Below are 27,468 nucleotides of genomic sequence, written 5' to 3'. Positions count from 1 at the left end.
AACTACTATAAAAACAGTTTTTTTTTGTTAATAAATTTGTTTTGTTTAAAAAAATCAATATTTAAGTCAACAATAAATTAAAATCAACAGATACATACAAGTATATTACTTATTGTGTTTAACAAACACTTAACTAAAATGTAATTGACTCTTTTTTAAAACTAGCCAGTTACAAAAACTAGGCTTAATCAAGTGATTAAGCTTACAAAATATTTATAGACTAGTGACTTGAGTAAAGATAATTTCAAAGTGATAGTTCTAATCATAAAATTTATTTATATATAACAAGGTTACCACTCTTTTAAGCAAAAATTCTGAGTTACACCAAACTAGCTTATTGCAGCCTGAGTTTAGAAAAAAATAAAATTAAAATAGCAAGAGCCAAAGACTAGAGTAATAAAGTTTATTAAGGATGAATATATAAAGTATTATAGTATTAAAAACTAAAAAATAATAATTCAAAATCAAAAGTATTGGCCTTGGATTTAGAAAAAAAAATTGGTTATTACCTAGCATGACTTTGCAACAATATCAAACTGAAATTGTAGAACACTTTATGTCTTTTTTAACCATAAATTTAGGCTAAAAAACCAATGTTTTTAGCTTAATATGTTAAGTCCAAAAAGATAATTTGTTTTAAAAAATCTATATAAGTACATAAATAGATTTAATTTAAAGTAATTAAATTTTTTTGTATATTATATATTTGTAAGCCAAACTACAAAGTTTGGTAATTAACTTGGATAATGTTGCACCAATATCAAACTGAAATTTTATTTATAATCATTTAATTTATGCTTTAAGTCTAATGCTAATCATTTTAGCTTGTCTTTACTCAGGTAACAATCATTACGAGCTTTACTTATAATTGAAAAATTACTATCAATATATTTCCTTGCACAATCTGAATTGTTTAGTAAGTGTTCAGCAGACGCCAATGATCTGTTAAATGGTTTTTTTAAAACCCGTGTCCATCCAACTTCTGAGGAATTTATAAACATGTTGGTCTCTTCCAATATGAAATCTCTGGGACATTCTGCCGATGTACACACTGTCACAGTTGCATTTGTACTTATAAATTATGATATGTTAATTGATTTTTTTTCTGATGAATTCTCCAACTATTTATTTACTCAAAATTTAATCTTAAAATTAGTTGCTAAAAAAAGTAGTTTATAAGCGTTAGCCAAAATCGATTTTATTTTTTGTTTGTTTTAATAAACATTTTTTTGAATGAATCCTGTCTTAGATTTCTGTATAATTTATGTAATAACAAATTATCAATTTTCAGCCATGAACTATGTTTTAAGTAGACTTTGAATAAAATAAAATTTTAGTTTGATATTGATGCAATATCATGCTAGGTAATTACCAAAAGTTTTACCAGATACTTCTAATTATTTTAGGCTAAAAATAAATATAGACTTTCAGATAATAAATTTAATAATATTATATCAAATAAAAAAGTATTGCATTTTTAATCTAAAATTATGCTTAAAAAGACAACAAACATTATATAATTTCAGCTTGATATTGGTGCAACATTATGCTAGGTAATTACCAAAACTTCAACTAGCCTGAGTTTGCACAAGCCTTTAAATAAGAATGAATCAGCTGGGGGTTTTTGAAAAAACTCAAACAAGTTTAGAAAGCCTGAGTCAATTTTTGGTACAATTTCTAATTTTTGGTACAATTTCCAACTAGCTTCAGTGTCTCTACAACAGTGGTCTTCAACCTGTTCACACTAAATTACTGTAAATAAGCTCTGTGCACACCAGACTACACAAAATATGTAAATATTATTGAAAAACACATTTCTTGATCTTGAATGCTTTAATTTATAAATAGCGGTTTAAAAACTGCTAAATTATGTTATAATAAGCTTTTCCCTCACATCTAAAAAACCAATTTTCACCTTTGTAAATTTGCACTGCCTCACAAATGTTTATGCATTGTGGACCTTTTAATTTCAAAAATTAGATATACTAAAGCATTTTTGTAGTAGGGTAACTCCCTTTTAAATTAACTTACTTTTATGTTGGGTTCATATTGTAACTAAATTAATTGCGTCGGCTGCCTGCTGCAGTTATAAGGTCGCTTCTGAATAACTAATGTTTTATTTATTTTTCTTTTAAGTTTTAATTAATGAAGAAATTTTTCGATATATTTTTCTTATATTTGGGTAAGGTGGATTAGGGATAAGGTTGTAGATTAAAGTTTTTGGTTAAGTTGGGTTAAGGATAAGCAGGGTTTTAATGTTCTTAATATTCTGCTGAATTATCAATTTACCTCATTTGCATAAACTTGCACAATTTTATGAATGAAAACATTTCTAAAAACTTACAACTGCAGCCGACCCAAATTAATTTAGTAAGTAGAAATGTTTTTTGATTTAAAGTTTAACTCTAAGGTATGTCAATAAAAATAAATTGTTTAGCAATGCAACTACTACATGTTTAACTTTTTATTTTTAAAAGTTTCTTTTTATACTTATTATACTTGTTTATTGCAAATAAGTGTTCAAAAATGTTATTATCTATTTTTGTATATCTGCAAAACTTTAGCTTCCCCGTAAAAGTATTTTTTGTTTTATTTTTAAGTATGCTTTTTTAAACCTTTTTTTGTAATTTTTTTTAAATTTCTAAACAAAACTTAATATTTTTTTATGTAAATATGAGTTTTAATAACCTATATTACCATTTATGTACGTCAAAATTGCCCTAAAAGCACTATTTGGTATTCAAAAAATAGAAAAAATAAAAAAATGCTAAAAAATTTAATGAAAATCTCTCTAAAAAAATTCTTACTTCTCGTAACCTTTTACTATACCTAAAAGGAAAAGTTAAAAGAAACCATAAATATATGTAAATAAAATAAAAATGTAACAACTAGTCCTGGACAAGACGTTAAAAGGTATCCAAATTCCAAATGGTGTGCGACTCGATAACCAAAAGGTTTTTTCATGCACCAGTTCCTAGGACAAAACATTTTGATCGCTTTTTTCGCGTTCAATAAACAATTAATAATAATATTAGTTATTTTGTTAAGTTGTAGCAGATATTAAGTTTGTGAGCATTACCTGCTTGTTCCGAGACACTTATAAAAAAGAAATGAGTTTTTTTACTCTAGCTTAACACTATATAAAGCCGAGCGCGGCTTAAAAGGGGAGTGGTTTTACAGTTTTAATATTCTTGAGTAGAATGTTAAAACTTCCGTCGTAGTTAAGCGTCGCAGCTTTTTGTTTAAAGCGAGTGCGCTTTGCATTTGCAGGGTCATTTTTTGTCGCTTTTGTTTCAGCTAGCTAAGATTGTTGGCAAGCATAGTTACAATTCGTTACAATTAAAGCAAACGCTCTTTTGTTTTAGCAGGCACTTTTTAGATTCTTTGTGAACCAGACTTGACTATTTTTTGTTAGAATCACACATTATCTGACTTAGTAACAAACTGAATCTCGAAAAACGTTTACCAAAAGTTATTTCGGTCTAGTTGTGAACGTCACTTAGATTGTATTTTAGCGATTAATATACGTTCAGCTTTTATTGTTTTTTAGTAACTGTTACTCAGCATTGCACTTATTTTGTAGTCCTTAGACTTTAATAAACACCGCTGAGAAACGAAAGCAAGTGTAATTCAAGTGAACTATTTTCCTGTAAGAATTGCCAAAAAACGGAAGCAAGTGTACATTTGACCGGTATTTATTTCCAGCTTTCGTTGTTTTTTTTAACAACCGTTTCTCAAGTACAAACTTCTATTGTAGTTCAACCAAAGCGGACTTTTAGACGTTTCATACGCTTTAACTCCTAGCTTGGCTCTGACTTCAGTAAGAATAGCTGAGTATTGTAAACAAACGCTAATACATTGAATAAAAGTTGCCTTGCAAACAAACCATCGAGCTCTGACTTGCATGTGTGTGAGTATTATTTTTTATCGCTTGTTGTTAAACATTGTAAAATAAACTTAGAGTGCCGAACCTATACTTTTAGTATTAACAGTATAAAGTAGTTAAGTAAGTGTAATATTAATCTAATTAGTGTATCGTATTTTGTTCTCTATTAAAATTATATAGTGAAGTATACGTTGCAATACCTAAGATTAAATTAAAGATTTACTTTATAGTCTATATTAAGATCATATATTTAGTAAATATTAGTATCTTCGTAGGCTAAATTAAACAAGTTCGATAGTTCATATTAAAAGTTGTATTAAACGTTTCTTTAAGAACATCTCAAGACACCTAGTTAAACGTAGATACGGTCTAGTTTAGTCACAAATAAGATCTTTTATTTATAGTAAGCTATGAGTACTACCAGTAAAAAGCTCAAGGAGATCTCGGCAAATAGCCTTACAAAGCTAGTTTCTTAGCACGCTACGCGTGCCCAACCGGCCGATAAGACATCAGCTACTAGTAGGCAAATTCATAAAAGTAATCCCGAGCTTGATGCAGTTCCTGACCAACACGATGTGTTATCAGGCATAACTGTAACAGCAGAGGATTATAAGTTTAAAGAGAAGGTATATGTTATTTTTTGTATAAATTTTAACTTGAAAACTAAATCAAAATTGACTGAACTGAAACTTACCTAGCTTTTAAAATACTAAAGTTGAAAAAAATCAATTTTGAAAATATGAAATTTATATTAAGTTCCATAAAAACTAATTTGTTTCAAATATAAAGCTTCTAAGACTTCTTGAAAGTGTTTTAACTATTTATGCTGGAATTTTATTTTTACTAAGTGTATAATTTTCTATAAATATCTAATTCCTATGAAATTTTATTCTTCGTCCGTATACTAAGTTTTTGTTTTCAATTAAAAACAACTATAAGATATGTTATATGAGTTTTTTGAGTTTCTGTTTTTTTCTTTAACTTTAATTATATTGTTTATTGAACAATAAAAAAAAGCGCTCAAAAAGTTTGGTCTAATGACCTGGTGTACAAAGGAACCTTTCGGTTGTCGAGTCGTACACCACAAATTTAAATTATATAATATTTTTAAATTAAAGATATAAGTGTCTATTTGATAACAAACATTTGTCTTATTTGCTCTTCAAGTGTTTTCTGATTTTGTGGCTGCTCAAGTAGTTTTGATTATTGAGTCTAATGTTGCACAACGAGCCACAAAATAAAAACATTAATATTATCAATGTCAGCTTTTAAGCCCATTGTGGTTGTTGGTTTCATAAGCAATATCTTACTCTTAATATATTAGTAACTATAATTAAACATTATAATTGTAAAACTATAAACTAAAACAATTAATGTATATGTTTTTGTTTAATAGCTTTTTTTAAAGCTTAGTCTAACACTGAGGTCGTAAGCCTTTGTAACTTGAGGGTCGATTTTCCTATAAAAACCGACGCTCTAAAGATCATAGTCATCCGCAGGCTTAAAAAATTGTAGTAATCTGTATAAAAAAACTTTTAACCAAAAATGCAGTAACATAAGCAATAACAATTAACTAGTCAATAAACTAAAAGCATAATAGTAAGCTAATACACAAAAAAAATTTGATTATTGTTTTTAAAATGAATGTTTTTTGCTGAAAGGTACATTGCAAACCGCGTATTATTGCTTTGCGGGCCACGATTTGCCGATCCCTGTTTTTTTAATGTACTAATGTCAAAATAAGATTTTATTTATCTAATCTAAAACAATTGTTTTAAACAACCCTAATTAATTGCATTATAAAATGTATAACTCGTTGTTTTACCAACAACAAAAAACTTTATATTTCGAGAACCTTAAAATAAATAGGGTATGAAGCTGATTATGTTCCTTAAATTGTTTAAGTATCTATAATTTAGAAGTTTATTATACTTCAAGGTTTATTAAAATATCAAATACGCCAGGTCCTACGACAAATATATTATCAAAAGGCCGGTAGTACAAAAAGTTTTTGATCATCAATTTAACTTTAATAACTTGTTAACTTAAAAATAAGGTAAGTTCATCGAATTTAAATTCATGTATACCAATTTTCTTTAAAATGCAAAATTTAAAACAACTTCATATATTATTTGCGAGTTTACAGTTTATAAAGATTTATAAAACCAAGCAATGAACAATTTAAAAACTTGAACAAAAAATACTTCTAATAAACTTTTATGTTAACGTTAGTTATTTTTATTAGACATTGATGGTTGTTAATGTTGGAGTTTTTGGACTTGCTCTAACTAATTAGCATAGCACGTATATTTAAAAAAAAATAATTTCTAGCAACTTTAAATTCTACTTTTGAATGCTTATTTATAAAAAAACCATTTGTTTTAAACAAGTTAATAGTAGTTATCTAAAATCTTAAGCTTTATAAACGAAATATTCTGAGAGTTGAGAAAATATACTTTAATTTAAAAATTATCAGTGCTTATGTAGAGAAAAATCTCTTTTTATTTTTCCTTTAAAATTTATTTACTGTATGAAATATAAAGAAAAACTAAGTATGACATACTACATCTACTTTTATCAACTCAAATTTGGAAAAGATTGAGACTTTATAAGATCATTATTAAATCTTTTTTCGATAGCGGTGAGAACACAACTAGGCAGCCGGACATTTTTGCGAAGGTATCCCCAGTACCAAGTAATGAACTGATGCCTAGACATTACATTGTAGCGTTGAGATTGGTTTGAACTCTCATTAAAAGTGTGGTCATCAAACTGCTGCTTATGAAGTTTCCACGCTCTAAAGTACCAAAAGTTTCAGTTTATTTATATAATTGAAAGTCTATCATCACTAATATTTTTGTTGTACACATATGTTTTACAAACAATAAATATTTACTAAATTATATTTAAAAATCTACCATGCATTTCCCTTAAAAAGTGCTAAATTTCAAACTAGTGTTTAAAAATAGACAAAATTTATAGCAGGTATCAAATAAAAACTTGTTTATTCAGTATTTAAGAATAATAAATTGTTCTAAGTTTAACTTTTTAATTTTTACTCCTTTTACATTCTAAAATATTAGTAAACTTTCAAACACTTTGTTTTATAACTTTGAACAACAAAAAAAAATCAACAAATGATTAAAACAATGATTTTTTGTCAGATACTGTAAATTTCGATAAATTCAAAACCATGATGCCTGAAACGTTTAGCTTTTGTTTTAAGTAAGTTGCATTATATTTTTATTACAAACTAAAAGTTTGAACTTATGAAACAACTAAGTAGAAGTTCCGACTAAATTTTTAATAGATCTTGTACAATATCGGATGATTTATTTTATCCGTTAAATTAACATTTGAATATCGTAAAACGAATTTATTTTTGTTCCTTATTTAAGGGTTTATAATCTAAAACTAAATCTAGTTACACAAGAACTAGTTAATAGTTTATAAGTTATATAAACTGTATATAATTATGTAAATATGTATGACATAAATAAATTATAGTATAAAAAATATAATACGTTTTATAAGATATAGTTACTGCGAATATTTTACCTTTGAATTACCCATTCGTTTAAGCATAAACTTTTAAATGCTGGGTGCTCAGTTATGCACTTACAACTTCCATTTGAGTCTGCTTCTTTTAACTTTTCTTTACAATCTAAATACTCCATGCAACAGACATTCTCATTTGTTGTCTCTCGCGTAATGCAATTTTTACATCTACACCTTGGATAAACTTTTTATTATCATAAGAACAGACAAATTATTTTATGTGGCTGGATATAACAGCATAATAACAATGCTAAAAATTGATTGATACTTTAATATTAATTAGTTGTTTTCAATAAATTTTGTGTTTGTAATGTGCTCGATATTCTATAAATTTGTAATGAGCTGTTGTTAAAATGATGAAATCGCTAATTAAGTTGTGCATTTTGTTACTTAAAATACTACTAACCACTCTTTAATTCTATTCAGAGATTTTCTCCAGTCAGGAACGTTTTTATTTGCCAATGATGAAGACTTCATTTGTGAGCTGATTGCTCTGTTAATTGTCAAGTGAAATGCAGTTGGCTGGTGTCTTCCATACGTCCCTCTAGCAGCGTTGTCATGCCTAGTAAAACTTGCTACATTGTCAGGAAGAACACAGTAGGGACAGTCATCCTCTTTGTAATAGTTAACAATATAATCTTGCTCATAATCTTCGGCATCCATATTAAGTTTAAAAAGCGACGACAAACACGTGGACAAAGACACAAAACATAAAAATAATAATAAAAATCTTTTTGTAAAACTTTGTAACGTAGCAACTAACTTTAGTTCAAAAGTGGTAGTATTTTTAGGAAATGACTAGCATTTCAATAGTATTTTTCTATTTATAACATAGTCTGCTAACTTTTATCAGTAAAACAGGCTTCATTAGTTAGAATAAATTGCGTGGTGCCGTAGTTTTGAAAAAAACATGCTATAAAATACAAACAGCACGACAGCAAAATTGTAGTACAATAACCATAAAAAATACTACTCTCTCTTTTATCAGTTTCGAATTAAAATTATATATGTAAGTTATGTTTTAAAAAAAACTCAAGCTCGTTTGTTTTGAAGCAAAAAATATGTAGCAATCCGGAGGTTTGTAGTTGATAAACAGAATCTCGCCCTTGATTGCCGTCTTATGATTAATGATTTTTAAGTTTTAAGATTTCTTTTAAATTAATTTAGAAACAACTAGTTTGTATGGAATCAGTTGTTTTTATTTTCTGACTGGTCTGTCTGTTCGGATCTTTATGATCCAAGCCTTTTTACCTTATCTCTGATTTACGTAAAGTGTTATGTTAAGTTAGCGGTTCGCTAACATTTCAAAAGCTGTACATAGTAATGAATTAAAAAGTAACTACGCAAAAAACTAAAGTTTGCTTACAGCTAGTTCATTAACACAAACGAAAATACAAAATTTTCCAATAAAATAAAGCAGAGTCAAAATATGATAAAGGTTATGTTGTTAGATGACCAAGAAGGAAAATCCTACATATAGTTTAAATAATAACTTTCTTAACAATTTGTTATATTAATTTTATCCAAAAGTGGGCACTTATGCACAGTAATAAACATAGAAATTAATCTACTGTGAGTAGAAACTTTGCTGAAGAAGTTTTGTTATAGTAGTAATTTTAATTAACAATTATTATTATAACTATTAAAAATTTAAAGTTAGTAGTTTGCTAATAAAGATCCTAGCGAAACAATTTTACTAGAATATGTAATAATAACAAATTTAAACAATACTCTTTCTTTATTAAACTAACATATGCTTCTGTGTGTTAACAAGTTAACACACTTCAACGGGGCTCTATAGAATATTAAATACTGTAAGCAAAGAAAGAGTACTGTTTACATTTGTTATTACTATTGTTAAACTAATTATGTTTAAACCTAGTTTTTAACTTAAATAACTTGATCTACATAGATTTTGCATCTTGTTTGCTTTTATAAGTATATTCTTTTAGTAGATAAGTTATATCTTATATAAAAACTATATGTTGTACTTAAATTTTAGGGTACTTTTTCAATGTACCTTAATATTTACAGGCTTTGTAGAGTTGTTTTATTTTATATACTGTGAAACGCCATCAGTTTAATAAATCATTGGCGTACAAAGTAGTTGTTATGATAATAAACAAAAAATAAATGCTGTATTTGAATATCAATGTATTAATTACTAAGATTTAAAAGGACATTAAGAGCATTTTCAGGACAACTTAATTCTCGTAATAATATTTAATACACTGCAACGATAAAATAACCAATAATTTTTATTTAGATTTAAACTTAAACTGTAGACCGACTAACAAATACTTTAAAGACTCTAAAAAGTGGTGAAGAACAATAAAAATAAACGATATAAAAGTTTTATTATAACAATGTGCATTAAAAATGTTGACATAACTTGTTTGTGTATGTCATTAAAAGCTATCATTAATAATGTTCGTTATAAGTTTTAAAACTAAACATTAGATCATTGTTTTCAACCACAATGAAAAGTTTTTATTTTAAAGTACCATACTTCATTTTCCTGATTCCCTAAAAAGAAACAGTCTAGTCAGGTCTAACGAATATCTTGCTCTGTTCATTCAACATTTAAAATCAACGATGTATTCATATTACACGAGTGTCAAAAAGTTTTTTTATAGTTACAAATACACTGCTGTTAAGTCCTTTTAATATATTTTAAAAAATAGCAAGTTAAGAGGTAGGTATTTAAAAGGTTATTTAATAAAAACTTAAAACGATTTTCAATTGACTTTTGTATAATTTTGAGAAGCGATATTTTTTAATTAAAGCATTCAATTTAATTTTATTTTGTTTTTTAACTTTAGGTAGCTTAATTTTAAGTGTTGACAACGTTACTATATTTAAATACTATCTTATTTTTCTTTGTACTTTTAAACTTAAAGGAAAATTTTCATTAATTATAAAAAAATATATATTGGAGTTAGACTTTTAATCTTTCATTTATGATAAACTTTTATTTAGTAATAATCATATTCTACATAAAGTTTTTTCTTTTAAGTATTTAACTACTAATTGTTGTCGATTAAAATTGCTTATTACAGAAACTAAAGTTATTATTGTTAAAAGAATATTTTTATTTATCTTTTTTATACATCAGTAGGTTTAACTTTACTTTAAACAGCTTTAAGTCGTTATAACAATAATCTTTTATCTTATTACAACAACGTTTTAAAATATACCAATTATTAGTATATTGTTTTTAGAAATTTTCATATTACTTATTTACTAAGACAAGCTTGATATTACCAAAATAACTTAGTATTATTTTTGAAATACTTTAATTAATGTACTTTTGTTGTTATTGTAGTGTACCTTTTTTAAAATGAATAAAATAGCTTTGAAATGATAGTATTAAATATTAGGCACTTAATTAGATATCTGATATGTTTTCTTCACTAAGACTAGATTGGTGATGACTTTAGTAATTATTACTAACTTTACATATTGTGGCAATAGATAGCCCCGTAAAGCTATATATGACACCAGCTGAATACTTTACGCTAAATTAGAACAAATATTACATGTAGGCAATTAATTGTTATTTTTATTGTTAATTATATGTTTTCGAACAATATTAATCACGTTACATTGAAGTAAGCATAACATATCTTGAATGCATTATTTATTTGATTTTATCCATATTAAACGTAAAATTAACACTTATACGAAAATTTCTACATATAAATAATAAACTTTTTAACTAAAGTATACACATTTTGGGCTAGGGAATTAAAAGTCTGTATTCTTAAAAATACTTAAAAAATACTTATTTGCTTATAAAAACATATACACTTGTAGAAATAACCATTAAACTTAAAACTAGTTTTATACTGTATACAACTGAACTGATCAATGATTGGAAAAAAAAAAACATTGTTTTGTTACAAAAAATGCTTTAAAAAATCCAAATATTTAATAATATATCTTTATAGATACAAAAAAGAATAAAACATAACTAATTATCTTTAGTTGTTAGTTTTATGTAATGCAATTTGGTATCGATGAAAATCTTAGTTTGTTTAATTTACTTTTTAAGCAGCGGCTATATATAATACAAAATATTTAGACTTTCGCTAACACTTTTATCTATAATTTTAATAATACTTTGATACATTAATCTATAGTTTTAGTCATTAACTATTTTATATTGTGTTTTACTTTACAAAATACTTTTTATTTCGTCATTAAAAAATAACTTCGTTTGAAACAAAACCTCACATTCCAATATATCAGATTTTTCACCTAATTGTGACGTGAAAACAAGCAAGTTACGTCATACGAGAAAGCTGAAAGTAAAAAGTGAACAAAGCCTGACGCCAAATAGAAGAAGAGAAAAAATGAGAAGACTTTTAGTTTTCTACAGCAATTTTTCTGTTTGCTTAGCAAAGAGTTTCAAAGTAATAATTTGATGTAGTAAAATTTTGCGGTGTCTCAATGTCTTTAAGCTTGTTAAAGAATGAAAAAAAATCAAGCAATTTAAGTTTGATTAAACCTTTTTTTAAATTAACGTTTGTTATATAAGCTTTGATTAGTTTTATAAACACTCAACGTTATTTTTACGATGTAGTTATATATTATAGTTATTATTATAAAGTTTTCAAAAAAAGTTTTTGTATTGTTTGTAGGTTTGAGCTAGAATGAATTAAATTCTAATTTCTATTTGAATCTAACAAAATTATAAATTATGATTATTTAAAGTATATTTGAGATTTTCAAAGTTGATTAACAGCTATTAATGTACGTGAAAAGGTACAAATGCAGTTTTTATTTCATTAAAGCAGTAAAAAGAAAATCTATTGCTCAGCTTTTTAATCGATTTATGTTCATTTTTACCTTTGTAGCTCACATTAAAATTCACAAGTAACGTTTCTTTTTTCGCACTTTTAATATTTTTATGAAGACGGTGATATATAAAAGATAAAACCCTATAAATAAAATGCTCTAAAAATTAATTTTAAATTTTACCTAAGCTAAATAATCATTATTACAAGATAAAGTAATATCACCTGATTAAACAAAATTTTATAAGTGTTTCCAAATTTTAATTTCTTATCTATATAATGGCGTCTTCTCGAAAGCAGAGCATTTCATCTCGATGGGTTTGCCCAACAGATAGAAATCTATTATTGCGAGCGAAGTTAAAGTAAGTTTTCGTAAAATTAGTTATAATATGTTACATTTATATTATACTTCTACTTATATACAAAAAACTGCCTTTAATATAAAACTTTTAGTTTTTATAACTATTTGTGGTAGTAAAAAATATATTTGTAGAAATTGTGTTATTTTAGAAGTTCTATAAACATACTTTTAGCTCTGGCTGGTCTTCGTTGTCTACAAATAGCTACGAACAAACAAACTACAATAAGATCAACAAGCACGAGATAAAAAGCATACAGCACGTTCTTCAACGCGCTAACCGTCTTAATTTAAGAGAAAAACAAAGAATTAGGTTAGTTTCTTATAGACGAATGCAGTTCGAAAAATATTTTTTAACCTAGTAAGCTATCTTTAAAAATATAAAGTAAGTATGTTTTGGTTAATATCCGTAAGCTACTTAGTTTTTATGATTTTATACTTTTATACAAATTTGCTAACTAACATTAATAGTTATTTTAGATTATAAAACCGTTTAGATGATAAAAATTAAAATTTTGTTTTTATTTAAACATTCAATTTAAATATGTTGTTATTGTTTATTTTTATCATTTTACTGAAACAGTTTAGAAACATTTTAAGTACTTGTTGTTATTTTAGTAATTCGTTTTTTTCGGCTTCTTAATGCAGTAAGCAAAAACTTAAGTACTGAACAAAGACCCACAACGGCACATTTTTAGTATAAGTATAGTATAAAAACTTAACTAGTATAATTAGGTGAACGCATAGAAAACATACGTATTTTTCTAAATAAAAAATAAATAAGTATTGTTAATTATGACTTTTATTACTTTACTTAAAGTGATTTAAAAATATAAAATATTTGAAAAACTAAAACATTAAAAACTGAACTTTGAGCATTACAACCATATTAAAATAAAAATATTGTCTAACTCTAACATGTATAACAACTAGGCTCCACACAATCATGATAGTTTCTTTAATTTTGTGACACTATTGACAAAATTATGCTGCAAGCAAACTATACTAAAAGAGTTATTCTTACACATTAAAGAAAAATTTAAGACAGCAGAAAAATAATCAACTGACCACTCGCATTTTAATATACTTTTATATTTTTTAGTTAAAGCTATATTAATCAAACTTAATTATAACTATAAAACATGTATATAACTTTTAAGTTGTACAAAACTACCAGCATTGTATTCATAATACAAGGGTATATTCTTATTTTGATAAATTTTATAAACCATTACAAATAGAAGTCTAAATCATATACTTCTTCTTATGTAATAAAGTTTTTAAATATCACTTATGAATTTAAAAAAAAAATTAATTAGGATTATAGTTAATGATACAATTTTGACTAAACGACTAGTACTATGACTAAAACTAAAACTTTATTGTTACTGTCATAAGAATAATCATATTTGAAATAATTTAACTATTACATCTTATAAAATATTTTTTAGTATTTAAGTTTTACTAATGTCGGTTATCTATTTCGGATTAAGTGATAATTTTAGTATCAAAATGATAGTATTTTTATATGCACGAGATATTTTTTCCAATTTTCATTTAGTAATCATAGCTGCAGTCTTAAGTTTCTGTTAAAATATGTAGAAGTAATTGATTTTTTCTCATTACTTTGAACATAAGAATTAACTTTATTTCATATAAAAGTAAAATTTATATAAAATAGTTGATTTACATCAGTAACAAAAATACATTTATTAACAAAAGTTTTAACTGGAGAGTCAGTAGATTTCTGACCCTCTGAATTTGTTTGGTTAAAATTATTTTTTAATGATAACAACATACATCATAACTTAGTCACTTAAAAATTCTAACTGTTCTTCACAGCTTGTTTTGCTTTTCGCTTTTTTATATTAAATATCTTTTAATATAGTAAGTACTAAAAATTTAAATTAAAACAAAATTTAGAAGTACTTAAAAAAATAAATTGAAAAAAAAAATATTTATTGCATTTAGTTATAACAGTTTCTTCTATTGTTCCTGTACATTTGATACAAATAAAAAGTAATAATTAAATGCTTATGTTTTTCTTTTTGTTAACCATTTAAAAATTCCCTTTTATTAAAAAACAGTACAATGATCAATAGAGTCGAAAACGAAACGAAAAAAAATCATGGCTCGGGGATTAAAAATTGTTATTTGTGTGGCGATGAGTTTAAAAAGTTCTCAATGAACCAAATACCGACTGTTTGCAAATACTGCAAATTGGTTTGTTTTTAGCAACCACAATTTAATCTTGAGTTGTGATCTATTTTATTACAAAAATATGAAGACTTTCTAGTTTTGATTAGTAAGACGGTTAATAAAGCTTAATAAAAACAATTATAACAATTTAAATGTTACAAAGTAGATAACTATTTTATAATAATTTTTATCATACGTAAACCTAAAGATATAGATCGAATCTTCTTAAAGTCTGATAAACTAAAAATCAATTATGAAATTAACACGATTTTTTTTTACAAAATTTTCTTCGATAATAAGCTAAATTGTTTCGTTCTAGATATATATTTTTAAAGAATTATATTAAATAGTTTAACAATTTTCCAGTTTAAAATACGCTTTAATATATATACAAAAAGTAACTTTAACTCTGTTTTTGTACAAATAAGTTGTGTTATACTCATTTATTTGATCTGACTTTTTAGAGGTTCTGCAAAAGGTGTTGTAGCGAGAACTTAGTGATTGACGGACAGCTAAGAAAGGAGGAGTATATTTGCAGAATTTGTTGCGAAAAGAAGGAATTCTTAAAACGAAGTGGAGCTTGGTTTTATAAAGGACTTCCCCCGTTTGTTAAAAACAGTTGTAATGTATTTAAATTATAACTACCTTCAACTTTCTAAAATTACTTAAATATTGAATCTAAAAATTATATTATTTAATTTTTGATTGACTTCAATACATACTTAAAAATACTAAACAAAACCTATGAAAAAAAAGTTTTCACAGCAGAATTATTATTGATAATAATAGTTAATAATTTATAAGGTTTTTGCATGAAAAAGAAATTCATTGTTGCTTGTCTCCAGTTAAACTTCTTCAAACACGTTCTTGTTAGTATTTTAAATACATTTTAATTTTAAATGTCTTAATTTATATAATTTATATACAATGTTGTTTTAATCTATAAACAATAAAAGTAAGTTATTTTAATAAAATGTTTAACTGTTGTTAGCTTTTTAGACCGACACCATAACCATCATTTAAAACACCATAATAGAAATAGCTATCTATTAGAAAGCTATTCATCATCTTCAAGTAGTGAAAGTTTGAGTGAAGATGCTGTAACTAAAACAAACTCGTCTGTAGAAAAATCTAGCAACAGTGAGTTTTAAAATAAATAAACTATTTGTTAAGAAATAACTAAATCTCTGAAACAGTTTTAGGGTTTTTAAAACTCTTTTTTTAACTATAAAATAATAAATGCCTTGATTGTTATTTCTGTTTTTAATATAACAGAGCTATTGAAAAATTCTAACAATAATACTCAACTGTTTTCTAATATTATACGCATGTATCAAATTAATGTTGTAAACAGTTAGTTGTTCTTGTTCGTTTGTTTTCACGCGAATGACTAGAAGAATTTTGTTTGGATTGGTTATCATTTATTGTTTTAATGTTTTTATAATATTAACTATCATGTTTAGGTACTGCAAAATATGTATAACCAGGTCATTCTTTACAAAAAACCTAGCTTAATTTATTTCCAGATACTATATTGTAAATTAAAACTTTAAAATGTATACTTTGAAGATAAATTTAGTGAATTTTTAGAAAAAAATAGAAGCTCAATTTGGAAGCGTAAAGTAGAGGTTCCTCTTATAAAAAAGATTAAATTCAAAAAAGGTAAGCATAAAAAACATAAAACGTAGTTTAACAAAAAAAAAATTAACCGTAAAAATTAAAAGAAATTAATTTATATTTATTTAAAAACATCTACAAGATAAAAACATAGTAAACATCGTAAAATATAAAAGATAATATAAACAAATAAATTTACTAACTTGCAATTTTTGTTTCTAATTTGAATATATTTGTTATTTAACACTCGTTTTCTACACATAAAGATATAAGTATGTTACTTATATTTTTTAAAGGTTTGGTTGTTTTTAATAAATAGTTGAATAACACATTTGGTAGTCTGAGGTAAGGGGTAGATTTACAGGCAGTTTCATTTGTGCAATTTTATCTCTTTCAATGTTAACTCTTTTGCTCATATAACCCTGATCCTTAAATGCTTTTGTAGAAGTAATACTCTAGTAAGCATAAAACCAAACCATTGTCTTTACTTCTAACAACTTATCCTTATCTTAGTAAAATTAAATTATTACCCAAAAAATATTCCCTCTGCACTTCTGATTTGTTTATATCCATTTCCTGTTCTTTTTCTCTATATTGTTTGCTTATTTATACGTATGTAAAAATTATGCAAAAAGTTAAACTAGTTAATTAAAAAAGTTATTGTAAATGCCCAACTCACTATAACATTTTTTTTTGAAATAGCTTATTAAATGATATATAATATATTTAAATTGTTATATAGTTAAACAAACAATCACATATGTTAGTCACTAATAATAATTTTCTTATTTTGTAGTTTAATTGCACTAACAGTTAGTGCAATTAAACAACAAAATAAGAAAATTATAATAAAACAATACTTTTAATGTATTTGTTTAATGGGCGGCTTTACATCTATATAATTGCTTTAAAGTTTAACTTTTAACAAAAGAGTAGCTGGCATTTTTCTTTATTTTAACAATATGCAAAAGAAGACAAATAGCTATTTTTCATTGGTAAGAAAAAACTTCGATATAAAACTTTAAGCTTATTTTTTCTTTTTTTTTTTAATTTATAATAACTTGTTTGAATTTGTACTTATATTTGTAATTTTGATCATTTTGTAACTTAAGCGATTTTTATATTTATATTAGCGGCAGTTAGAACTTTTACTGTATGCGAAAAATTATAATTAAAAACGTAAAAACCAATTTATAGCTTTTTATACATTACAAATATCATAAATTTTTTATTTCTAGCTGCAAGGCAAACGATATGTGATGGCTTATAAACTCTAAATTTTACTTTAAGTACTTTTCATATTGGAGCTAATCCAAAGCAACACTATTGATAACTTCATTCTGTGAAATCTTTTAAATTTTTAACTCCTAAATTTTACTAGACAAATTAGTCCAATGTTAATAAATATTTTGTTGCAAAATATTAAACATCTCGAGCATATTTTTGTTAATAAAATAATTTTTCTACCAATAACAGATATTTTAAAAAGAAATATTAATTTTTTGTTTAAAGAAAATAACATTGTGTTTTTCTCCTTAAATTTCAACTTGCTTAAAGATATAAATTAACCTGTAAATACTAAATATTTGTGAAAATTAACATGCAGTACGAATAAAACTTCGTAGTTGTCAATTTTATAAATAAGTAACTTTTTAACAAAGCTAAAACTTTAACTTTTTTTTTTACGAACACTTCTTTAGTTTTTATGAAAAAAATAGTTATTGTATATAAGGTAAAGCATTATTTGAAATAGTTATTACTAAAAAATTTTTTTTGAATATTTTATTCTATAGTAATATTTTTAGATCAAACTATAAAGTATATTCTTACTGTATGTTATAGAAATAAACTAAAAATAATATAATATTAATAAGCGCTGGAACGAAAAAGTTTGCGAGTTCAGCCCTCATTTGAAATTACAACTGAAAGCCCAGACGAAACAGGTAAACATAAATATTGAAAAATTTTAAATATTTCACATAGGTTTCATGTTTTTGTTTTAATTAGAAAACTAAAATGGTATACTTAGTTCTATACATATTTAACTAAAATTAAATATTCATTTTAGTTTCAGATATTATATGTTACTTTTTTTTCGGAAAAAAACGTTACTTTTAAAATTGAAAAAACTAATGTTTAAATGACAGAAAATGTACAACCTGAAAGACATCTAAATAACAGGCTTTCTCAAAAAATAGACAACAGCAACTTACTGTCTGCTCACAAGCATGGATCCCACATATCTTTGTCTTCACTTAGCTCTTTTGAGAGTGATTATGGTAAACATTAAACATTAATGTGTTTAGTAAGTAGTTTTAATATTGAACTAGTTTGATAATCCGTTTAGTGGTGAAACTTAGTAAATGCAATTAGTGTTATTCAATATAATAATGTTTAGCTTGAACTGATTCCTTAAAAAGATTTTTTTTTAATCATATACTCAATAGTTTTAAGATTTTTAAACTGTTTACAAAAAACATAGAGTTTAAATAAACAATATTGAGACTTTTAAGTAACACTATATCAAATGGTGGTTATTTTAGAATAAACTAAAAATTTTAAGTATCTTAAATTTTCTAATATTTTTACATATGGTAAATACTCATAGAAAATTTATGTTATAAATTTAATCTTAGACTTATTTTCGTCCCTTCTCACTTTTTATCAGAAGTACAAAACTTGCTTAAATGATGAAGTTAGTTTTAAAGTTGTGGCTCATAACTATAAAAATCGCTTGCCTCTTTTTCATCGTATAATTGGTATTTAATGCTTCTGTAGAACGTTTTGTTTGTGTTTGAAATTTGTTATGGGAAAGATTTAATATCAATAAGATTCTTAATATATTCATAGAAAATCATACGTAAAGCATGTGTTTGATTGTACTTAAAAAAAACATAACAACAAAAAACTTTAAATATGAATTTAAAAGTATTCTTTTGGAAATTTAAAAGTTATAAGCTACTTTGAATGTAGGATTTAATTTCTATCGGTAAAATAGAATGTTATAGATATATGTCTATTATATTTTCGTAGACCTTATGATTAAAGTCACTGTAATCTTGATTTTTAACTTGTACTTCTAAAATTAGCACACATTAAGTAAGTTTATAGTGGTCTTTTTAGGATTTAAAGAAATTAAGTGTAGTGTTTATGCTGTAATACTATATATTTTTTTAAGGTTTAGTTATTGTAAAATTCTTTTAGAGAATTTTTAAAAATTTAAAGTTTGAACAAAAAGTAGCTACTACTTTACTTACACCTGCAAAGTTCGCAAAAAAAGTGCTTTGTAACAATCATTTTGTGTTTCTAGTGTTTAATAAAAACTCTTAATTTTATTATAAAAGTAACTGGTGCGTGTTTATACTCAGATATGATGTATTACGACGCTGACAATGGTTCTGCCTGCAATTTATCTTTAAAATGTGATTCTGCAGACAACTCTTCTCAATCAAGCAAAAAAGGTAAATTTTTTTTTAAATACAAAATACACTTATAAAACTAGCTTATTGTTTTTATTAAGTATAGTAAGTTATGTATTTTTATATATTTTTGAAATTTTTAATCTTCTATATATTATGAAACATGTTTGTTTTACAATATTAATGTAAAACTGAAGTACAAAGAAAATGAAAAATTTTGTTGACAGATTGTTTTTTAAACATTTAACTATTAACGTTTTTATGGTAATTTAAAGGCTAATGAAATAGAATTAAATAAGAGATATATAACATAACGAAAAGTAACTTAAATAAATAAAAATGGTACACGAAAGTAACCATTAGCCATGAACTTTAAGCAAAACTAAAACATTATAAGTCATTTTATACAACTTAAACAACTTAAATAAAAACATAAGATTCTAACTATGATTATAACTTTATTTTCTAACAAAAAAAGATTTCAGAAAAAACTCGAAGTCAACTAAACTTTTAAAAAGAAGTCATTTTAACTTATATAAAAAAAAAATATAAAACGTACAAACCAAATTTAGGATGTAACAATTTACAAAATATTAAAAAATAGACACTGTTAATTTTAAACCAGTTTATGTAAATAATAATAACAAGAGTCTTCAATTATGGTAAGCTTTTTTTTAAATGTTTTCTTAGTATTATTATAGTTTTTTCAAAGCTATAAAAGGTAATCGTTTCCTTGCGAATGAGTTTGCTTTGACTAATAGTTTTTGGTAATATTAAACAAAAAATATACAAGAAATACTTTTTTTATGGTGTGCCTTTTGTCTCACTTATTTGTAGCAATTTTATTAATTTAATTACAAGTTGTAATTATCCTGCTTTAAGTTTTAAATAAGTTATACGTTGAGCTTTTAGTCATCGTAAATAGTAATCTAGCATGTTTTGTACTCAAGAACAAAACTGTTTCATTATTTTGTTTTTTGTCTAGCTGAGGTAAATTAACTACGAAGTTTTTAAGTCACATTACTAAGGTAACAATTTTTTTAAACTTTAGGGTCTTTATAAATTTTCCGAGAGTTCGACAAATGACGTTTGTAGGTTTACAAAAAAATTGAAATATAACATTAAAGAAATAAAACTCAAACTAAAAATTACAACCAAATTTACTTATCATACTGCTAAATATTTTCTAACTTTAGATCATGATTGTTAACTTGTTGACCTTAAGCTATAAAGTTTGCCTAATTTCTTAACGTATGGTTTGAAATAAAAAAAAAAACTTTCTGAAATTGAAAATTTATAAAAATTTTTTTTTTAACTGACAAATATTATAGTAATTTAAAGTTTGTAGTTTCTATCTAGTAACAAAGTAAAAAAGGCTTATACTTACTTGTAGCTAAAACGACTTATAAACCTAAGAAAATAAATGTAAGTAGCGTTTATAAAAAACCTTTAAATATAGCAACAAACGTATTTGAATTGTGGTTAAAAAATCTTCATTAGTTTAAATAAAGTACATTGTATTTTAGAAAACAAAGTTTTCATAACTTAAACTAAGTTTTATTTAAAATCAAGAAATACACAACTTATTGTATGTGCACTTATACATTTTTTTTATTCAAGTAGTACTCCACTTTTTTTACTTAAAATAAGATAATGATATTTTCATATTTTCTATCACTAGAGAGATTAACCTTCTCATAAGTTAGTTTTATTATAATATCCTTATAGTTTTATGAATGTTAAACCAAAATATATTTGTATTATATAGTTTAATTTTTTTTTAGCCATCAAACGTATTTTAAACGTTAGAATATCGTAGAACAAAGTTTTTAATTATAAAAAAGAAAAATATTTTTATTATTTATTTTACTCTTATTAAATGTTTTAAATATGCATATTACAATAAAGATTTATTTTTAAATTATCTAATATATTGTGGTGTATGTAATTAAAAAACTCTAAGAAGTTTGAAACTTATTACCTCCTTAATTTTTTAGCTTTATTTAAGTAATTTCTCGCATAGTTATAATTGTTTTTATTTCTAAATTTATATTGTTTTTTATAAACTTTAGTGTTACAGAGCTTTTAATCATAAAAGCTCACTAAAAACTTAACAGTTATAAATTATTAAATATACTAAAGTTTAGTTGACCACGAAGTTGCCATAATTTATTTAACTTTTTATTTTAGATGTCATTTCAACTTAATTTGAATTAAATTGCTACATTATTAAAAGATATTTAAACGCTGTAAAGCCAAAACCATGAAGTTTTACTGTAAAATCAATTCAATATTTTATTTAAATCTGTTATTTGATTGTCACTGTAAAAATGTTGTAGTAAGTAAAGAAGTTAATTTTACATAATTAGTTTTAGTTAAAATTAAAGATTAAAAATTAGTAGTGAAATATTATAAAAGAATAGTATTAAAATATGTATTGTTTATTGAACGAAAAAAAAAGCGCTCAAAAGTTTGGTTCAAGGACCTGGTGTACGTAAAAACCTTTCGGTTATCGAGTCATACACCAGGATACAGTTTAATGTCATGTCCAGGACATTAAGTAAATGAATCAGGGCTTAAATACATAATTGTGTAGTTTACTTTCATCAAATTTTAATTTTAATATAATAGTTGATTTTGTTTCCTACTTACGTACCACACATAACTTTTTGTACTCAAAATTGCATAAAGTACAATAAAACAAGTGTTGAGTTCAAATATCAAAAATAACTTTTATTATTGAGTATTTATTTTTTGAATTTATTTTGAAATTTTAGCTGTTAACAAATAATGTTTTTAACATAGCTGCATTAATGTTGAACAAAGTTATCTATTTTAATGTTTACAAAAAGTATATTTTTTCAGTTAATTAGTTTTAAAATATCTAACTTTTTCTAAGAGGTCTAGCAACGAATTTACGCCACTCAATTAAAAAAATTCATGTTAGTTTCGAATACAAAGATGTTGATCTTTAAAATAAAATATTTATGTAGTGACAAAAATATTTAAGTGATGAGCTATGATAATAAAACTGATTACTCATTAAGGTAAGGGTTAGTTTGTTTACCTTAAACTTATTTTTACAATTTAATTTACAACTTGTTTATTAAATATCTTTTTTTATGTATATATTTTTTATATCTAAAATCCCACTATCTAAAGGAGATGAGAATAGTAGATTTTATTTGAATATTTAACTGAAATGAATTTTATTAAACATTTTAAAACATTGAAATCTAACTTGTTTATTTAATATTTACTTGTATTGTAAAAATTGCAGAAAAACTTGGGTACCTTGTGTTTTCACTTTTGTACGATAAGGAAAAGTGTGTTTTACAAGTCAAAGTTATTAAGGCAAAGGTAAACTGTTTTGACTACATACATTTTTAGTATATTTTTTAAGAGCAGGATTAGAACTTAAAAATAAAACTCTTGATGTTAGCTATGCCTGCATAATATAGTTACGTTTTTTTATTATATACGTATATTTATATAGTCTTTATAAATATAAAATTAGTTTCGAATTAATATTATTGATTGATCTTTAAAACAAAATCAAGAAAATACATTAAAATACTCGTTAAACATAGTAAAAGCTCTAAGTTTAAAAACTAGTACTAAGTTGTTAAAGAAATAAACGACAAAACTAAACCAAGTTGTTAAAGAAAAACAATAAATGATTTCTTAATAAAATAAATCTTTCACAAGTTTTATGTTTCATTTATTTTTTCAGGATTTTAATAAATATATACAACATAATCTTACATCAGAAGTAGTTTTTATTATAAACTTTATTTAATTGTTTTTTGTAAGTAAAAAAAAATTTTAACTAAAAATTATTAGAGTCATAAGTTAAAATATAATTTAAAAGAAATTCTTATTAAAATATTTATTATAATCTGATACAAATATGTTGTATAATATAAATTATACATTAGATATAAAATATTTTTAACAATCGATACACATGCAAGAAGACAAATGTACCTAAACTTATTTTACAGCAACTAAAAGCTATGGATATAATAGGAAGCTCAGATCCATATGTAAAAATATACTTGGTACCTGGAAACAAACTAGTTAGTGTTTAAAGTATTTACTTTATAGGTAATTGTGTTTAAAACTCATTCAAAGTGTTTTAATATGTATTACCGAGTTTTTAAACAAGGTTATAAATACTACAAAAATGATAATTTTAAGATCTATAGAAACTTATAATATACATTAAAGTTATCAAGACTTAAAACAAAATTCCTTTCAAGTTTGTTTTTTGACAGCTTACATATTTTAACAGTCTACAAGGCAGCGAACGAAAGTAGTTAGGCGTAATGTAAATCCTGTATTCAATGAAACACTTGTTTACTCTGGCATCACTTCACGTGATGTAAAAAATAAACGAGTTGTTCTAACAGTTAAAGATCATGATAGGTAAATACTCGTAAGCTTTTTTTAAACTAAATGAAAAAAAGAACTTAATCTAAGTAAAAAGTTAATCAGTTTGTTGTAAACGCATGAAATTTATGAATAAATTCTTTATAGAATCGGTAAAGATGATTTTTTAGGGGAACTTGAAGTTTCACTTAGTCAACTAGAATCTGGAAGACCAAGATACTTTGATCTAGAACTTGGTAGAAAAAAGGTATTTCAGCATATATTATAAATATTTTGATATTTTTTCGTTTTAAACATCTTAAAATGGAAATTAACAAAACAAGAAAATTGTTAAAGTTTTGATACTTTGTATTTATTTAATGATGTTTTAGAATTTATCTAAATTAGTTTCACTTAGTTTGTTTCATATTTGAACACCAAATTCAACAACCTGTTAGTATAAATAATAGCTTATAATTAAACATACCATAGATAGTTATAATTATTGTATAAAATGTATATCGCATATCTATTTTACCGGTTATAATTAATGTAAGCAGAGACTTCATTTCTCCACAGGTGCAAGTTTTTCCTGAGTCCGAAGAAGACGCCAGAGTCAGAGGACGGTGTTTAATCAACCTCATGTACAACAATAAAACTCATTTTATTGAAGTACGAGTTCCCATTTTAACAGGATTGGCAATAGGAAAGCGAAAGAAAAGCGTAAATCTTCAGTGTCAAGCGTATGTTAGCAGAAATTTTTAATTAATTTCCACTTTTTTTAAATACATTTTGTTGAAAAAGATAGAAATATAGGTGTAATAATTTCACTCCCTTAAGACAAAAAAAAGGTTTTGCTAAGCAAATTAGTGTATAAATAAAATAACTCTAAAAACTATCGACAATTTTTTTAAAGAAACTTTCAGCTAACTTACAATTTGTCGAACTTAAACCTTTTATACTTGGTTTATGTATGTTTTTAAATAAAATATTCTTTTTTTATCCGTTTCTAAAACATAATTTATGTAAAAAATTTTAAATATCAAAACTAGATAAATATATAACTTAAAATTTAAGAAATATCAAAAAGTTTAACAAATCAAAAGCGCTTAAAGAGATGAGAACTTCATGTGTTTAGTTTCCAATAAATAGTTAGATTAAATATGTTGTAAAAGTATAGTTCAGTATACTTTTAAATAATAATTTTTAAATTTAGTTATGACTAAAATATTTTTTTTTACTATAAATGTGTGGATACTGTTTTTTATATTACTCTCTTTTACTTCAACTTAAAAAAAATCAGTAGTTCGTTTTTAGAAACACGTTTTCACAATTTAATCTTTAGTAGTTTGGTTTTTCACCTGATGGTTCAACAACTCATTTTAACTTTAAACGTACAAGTACTGTTTTCATTTACTAATTGAATGTAAATTTCGTTACTTAAAATCTAAAATATTGCAAAGCTTCGATTTCTTAAAATTTTATTTATTTTTTGTAAAATATTTTCCTTACAAGTTTTTGATTTTTTCTTAAGTGTAATTTTTAAATTCGAACATTTTTTTTTGTTTACAGCAACTAATATTAAGTTCAGTTGGGTTACAGCGATATTATAGTTAGTTATTACTTTTATATTCTTGATGATATTAGCTTCAAGAGTTTTTCATACTATTTCAAAGTATAGATTTTAACCTTGTAAACAATTTACAAATAAGACGGCAACTAAACTTTATGCAAATAGTAATTTAAAGTTTGTTTAAAAAGAAATAATAGACGTAAAGAAAAATCTATTTTTCAAACTTTGTTAAACTTTTGAAGTTAAAAAAAGAAATTACGTAATTGACTGATTTTTTTTCTTTAGAATTTAACGAAAAGTATACAAATAAACAGATTTTATAAAAAAAATTCTTGAGAGAACTTGTTGTCAAAAACAATTAGTAAGAAATACTCAATTTTGTATTATAAGTATTAAATATGTTTTTTGGTTTATGTTATTTAAATATTTTGAAATTTTTTTAATATAAAAAAACAGAAAGTAAAATTTTATTTATGATGAAATACGAAGTTGTCTACGTTAAAAAAACTTTTTAACTATTTCATTGTAATGTAAGCAGAGATACATTTTCTTTAAACCAATAAAGTAACTTTAAACTTTAATATGATTCTAAAAATCTAATTTACCTTGAATAGTTTAGAGTAAAAGGAAAATAGCACACTAATTTTTCAATTTCTTAATATTACTTATCATTTAAACTAAATACTAAAATAACTATAACCTTAAAAACTTATAACTCTTATAAGCTCTTCAATATTGATAGTCTTCAAAAATTCGATTTACAGAGTATTATCAATCATTGGTGATAGAAGTTTTCCAAGAATGGTTTCAACTTCTAAAACCGAACGAAGAAAAACTACTGGAAGAAATTCTAATTTAATAGTTTTTGCTGAAGAGTTAAAACTGCCTTTACCCTCCAAAAGCCTTAAAAACCTAAACAAATGCGCTTTAGACATTGCTATCTGGGACAAAGATAGTTTTGGAAAAGAAATATTAATAGGTGTCTACTAATATTTTTAAAAATAAAAATAACTTTCTTACTTTATTTTAGTCATAACCTAAGCGTAAAAAAAAAGTATCACTACAGTATATTTCATATAGAACACATACTTAACATATTTAAACAACTACTATTTAATTAAAAGATAGCAAATTGATAAAAACCTAGGGCAAAAACTTTCAATAGAGTTAGAAAAATATTATATAGCAAACAATCATCTTAAGAGTTCTTAAAAAGCATGATATAATGTTTTTAACTGTTTTAAGATAATTAAAATCAAAATCTGTTGAAGAAAAGTTAAATATTTAAACGATTCTAATTTTTATGACCTTTAAGTACTAAAATGTAAAAATTGTTTTGTTTAGGTACGGTACATTTTAGTATAAACTCTCGATATGAAGAGCAAATTAGTCAGTGGACATCTATCGCCGAGGTTCCTTGCACCAACATAGAGCATTGGCATAAATTACTGCAAGTTGATAACTCCTCGTTGACAAACTTGTTATATGAAAACAGAAAGTGAATATGTGATTAAGATTTACAGACCTCCTTTCTCTAAAAGCATTTGTATACTGTTTTTCATAAAAAATTTGTTTATAAGCTTTTTAATACTCAAATGGCATGAATTAAAATATTACATGGTTTACAACAAACTCATTAATTTTATTTATTATAGTTTTTTTAATTTTGATTTTTTTTGTTTGTATAA

At 24.5% G+C, this 27,468-nt stretch overlaps 1 protein-coding gene across 1 annotated transcript; it reads left to right on the top strand.

The window, feature by feature from the left end:
• The first annotated feature begins 12,486 nt into the window (after nt 1-12,486).
• Nucleotides 12,487-27,468, top strand: LOC145846280 (rabphilin-3A-like). Its single transcript, XM_082953161.1, has 17 exons — nt 12,487-12,605; nt 12,777-12,914; nt 14,689-14,824; nt 15,265-15,404; nt 15,605-15,669; nt 15,800-15,940; nt 16,391-16,462; nt 18,292-18,360; nt 18,565-18,696; nt 19,786-19,878; nt 23,117-23,196; nt 23,841-23,915; nt 24,131-24,264; nt 24,376-24,475; nt 24,787-24,950; nt 26,545-26,759; nt 27,125-27,468. Exons 1-17 carry the CDS (start codon nt 12,523-12,525, stop codon nt 27,280-27,282), a joined length of 1,995 nt encoding a protein of 664 aa, XP_082809287.1. The 5' UTR covers nt 12,487-12,522; the 3' UTR covers nt 27,283-27,468.

The sequence above is a fragment of the Thalia democratica genome, chromosome 1, assembly GCF_965202585.1.
Source record: "Thalia democratica chromosome 1, ktThaDemo2.hap1.1, whole genome shotgun sequence".
Taxonomy (NCBI): domain Eukaryota; kingdom Metazoa; phylum Chordata; class Thaliacea; order Salpida; family Salpidae; genus Thalia; species Thalia democratica.
The sequence above is the reverse complement of the archived record's forward strand: the minus strand, read 5'-3'. Positions and strand labels throughout refer to the sequence as shown.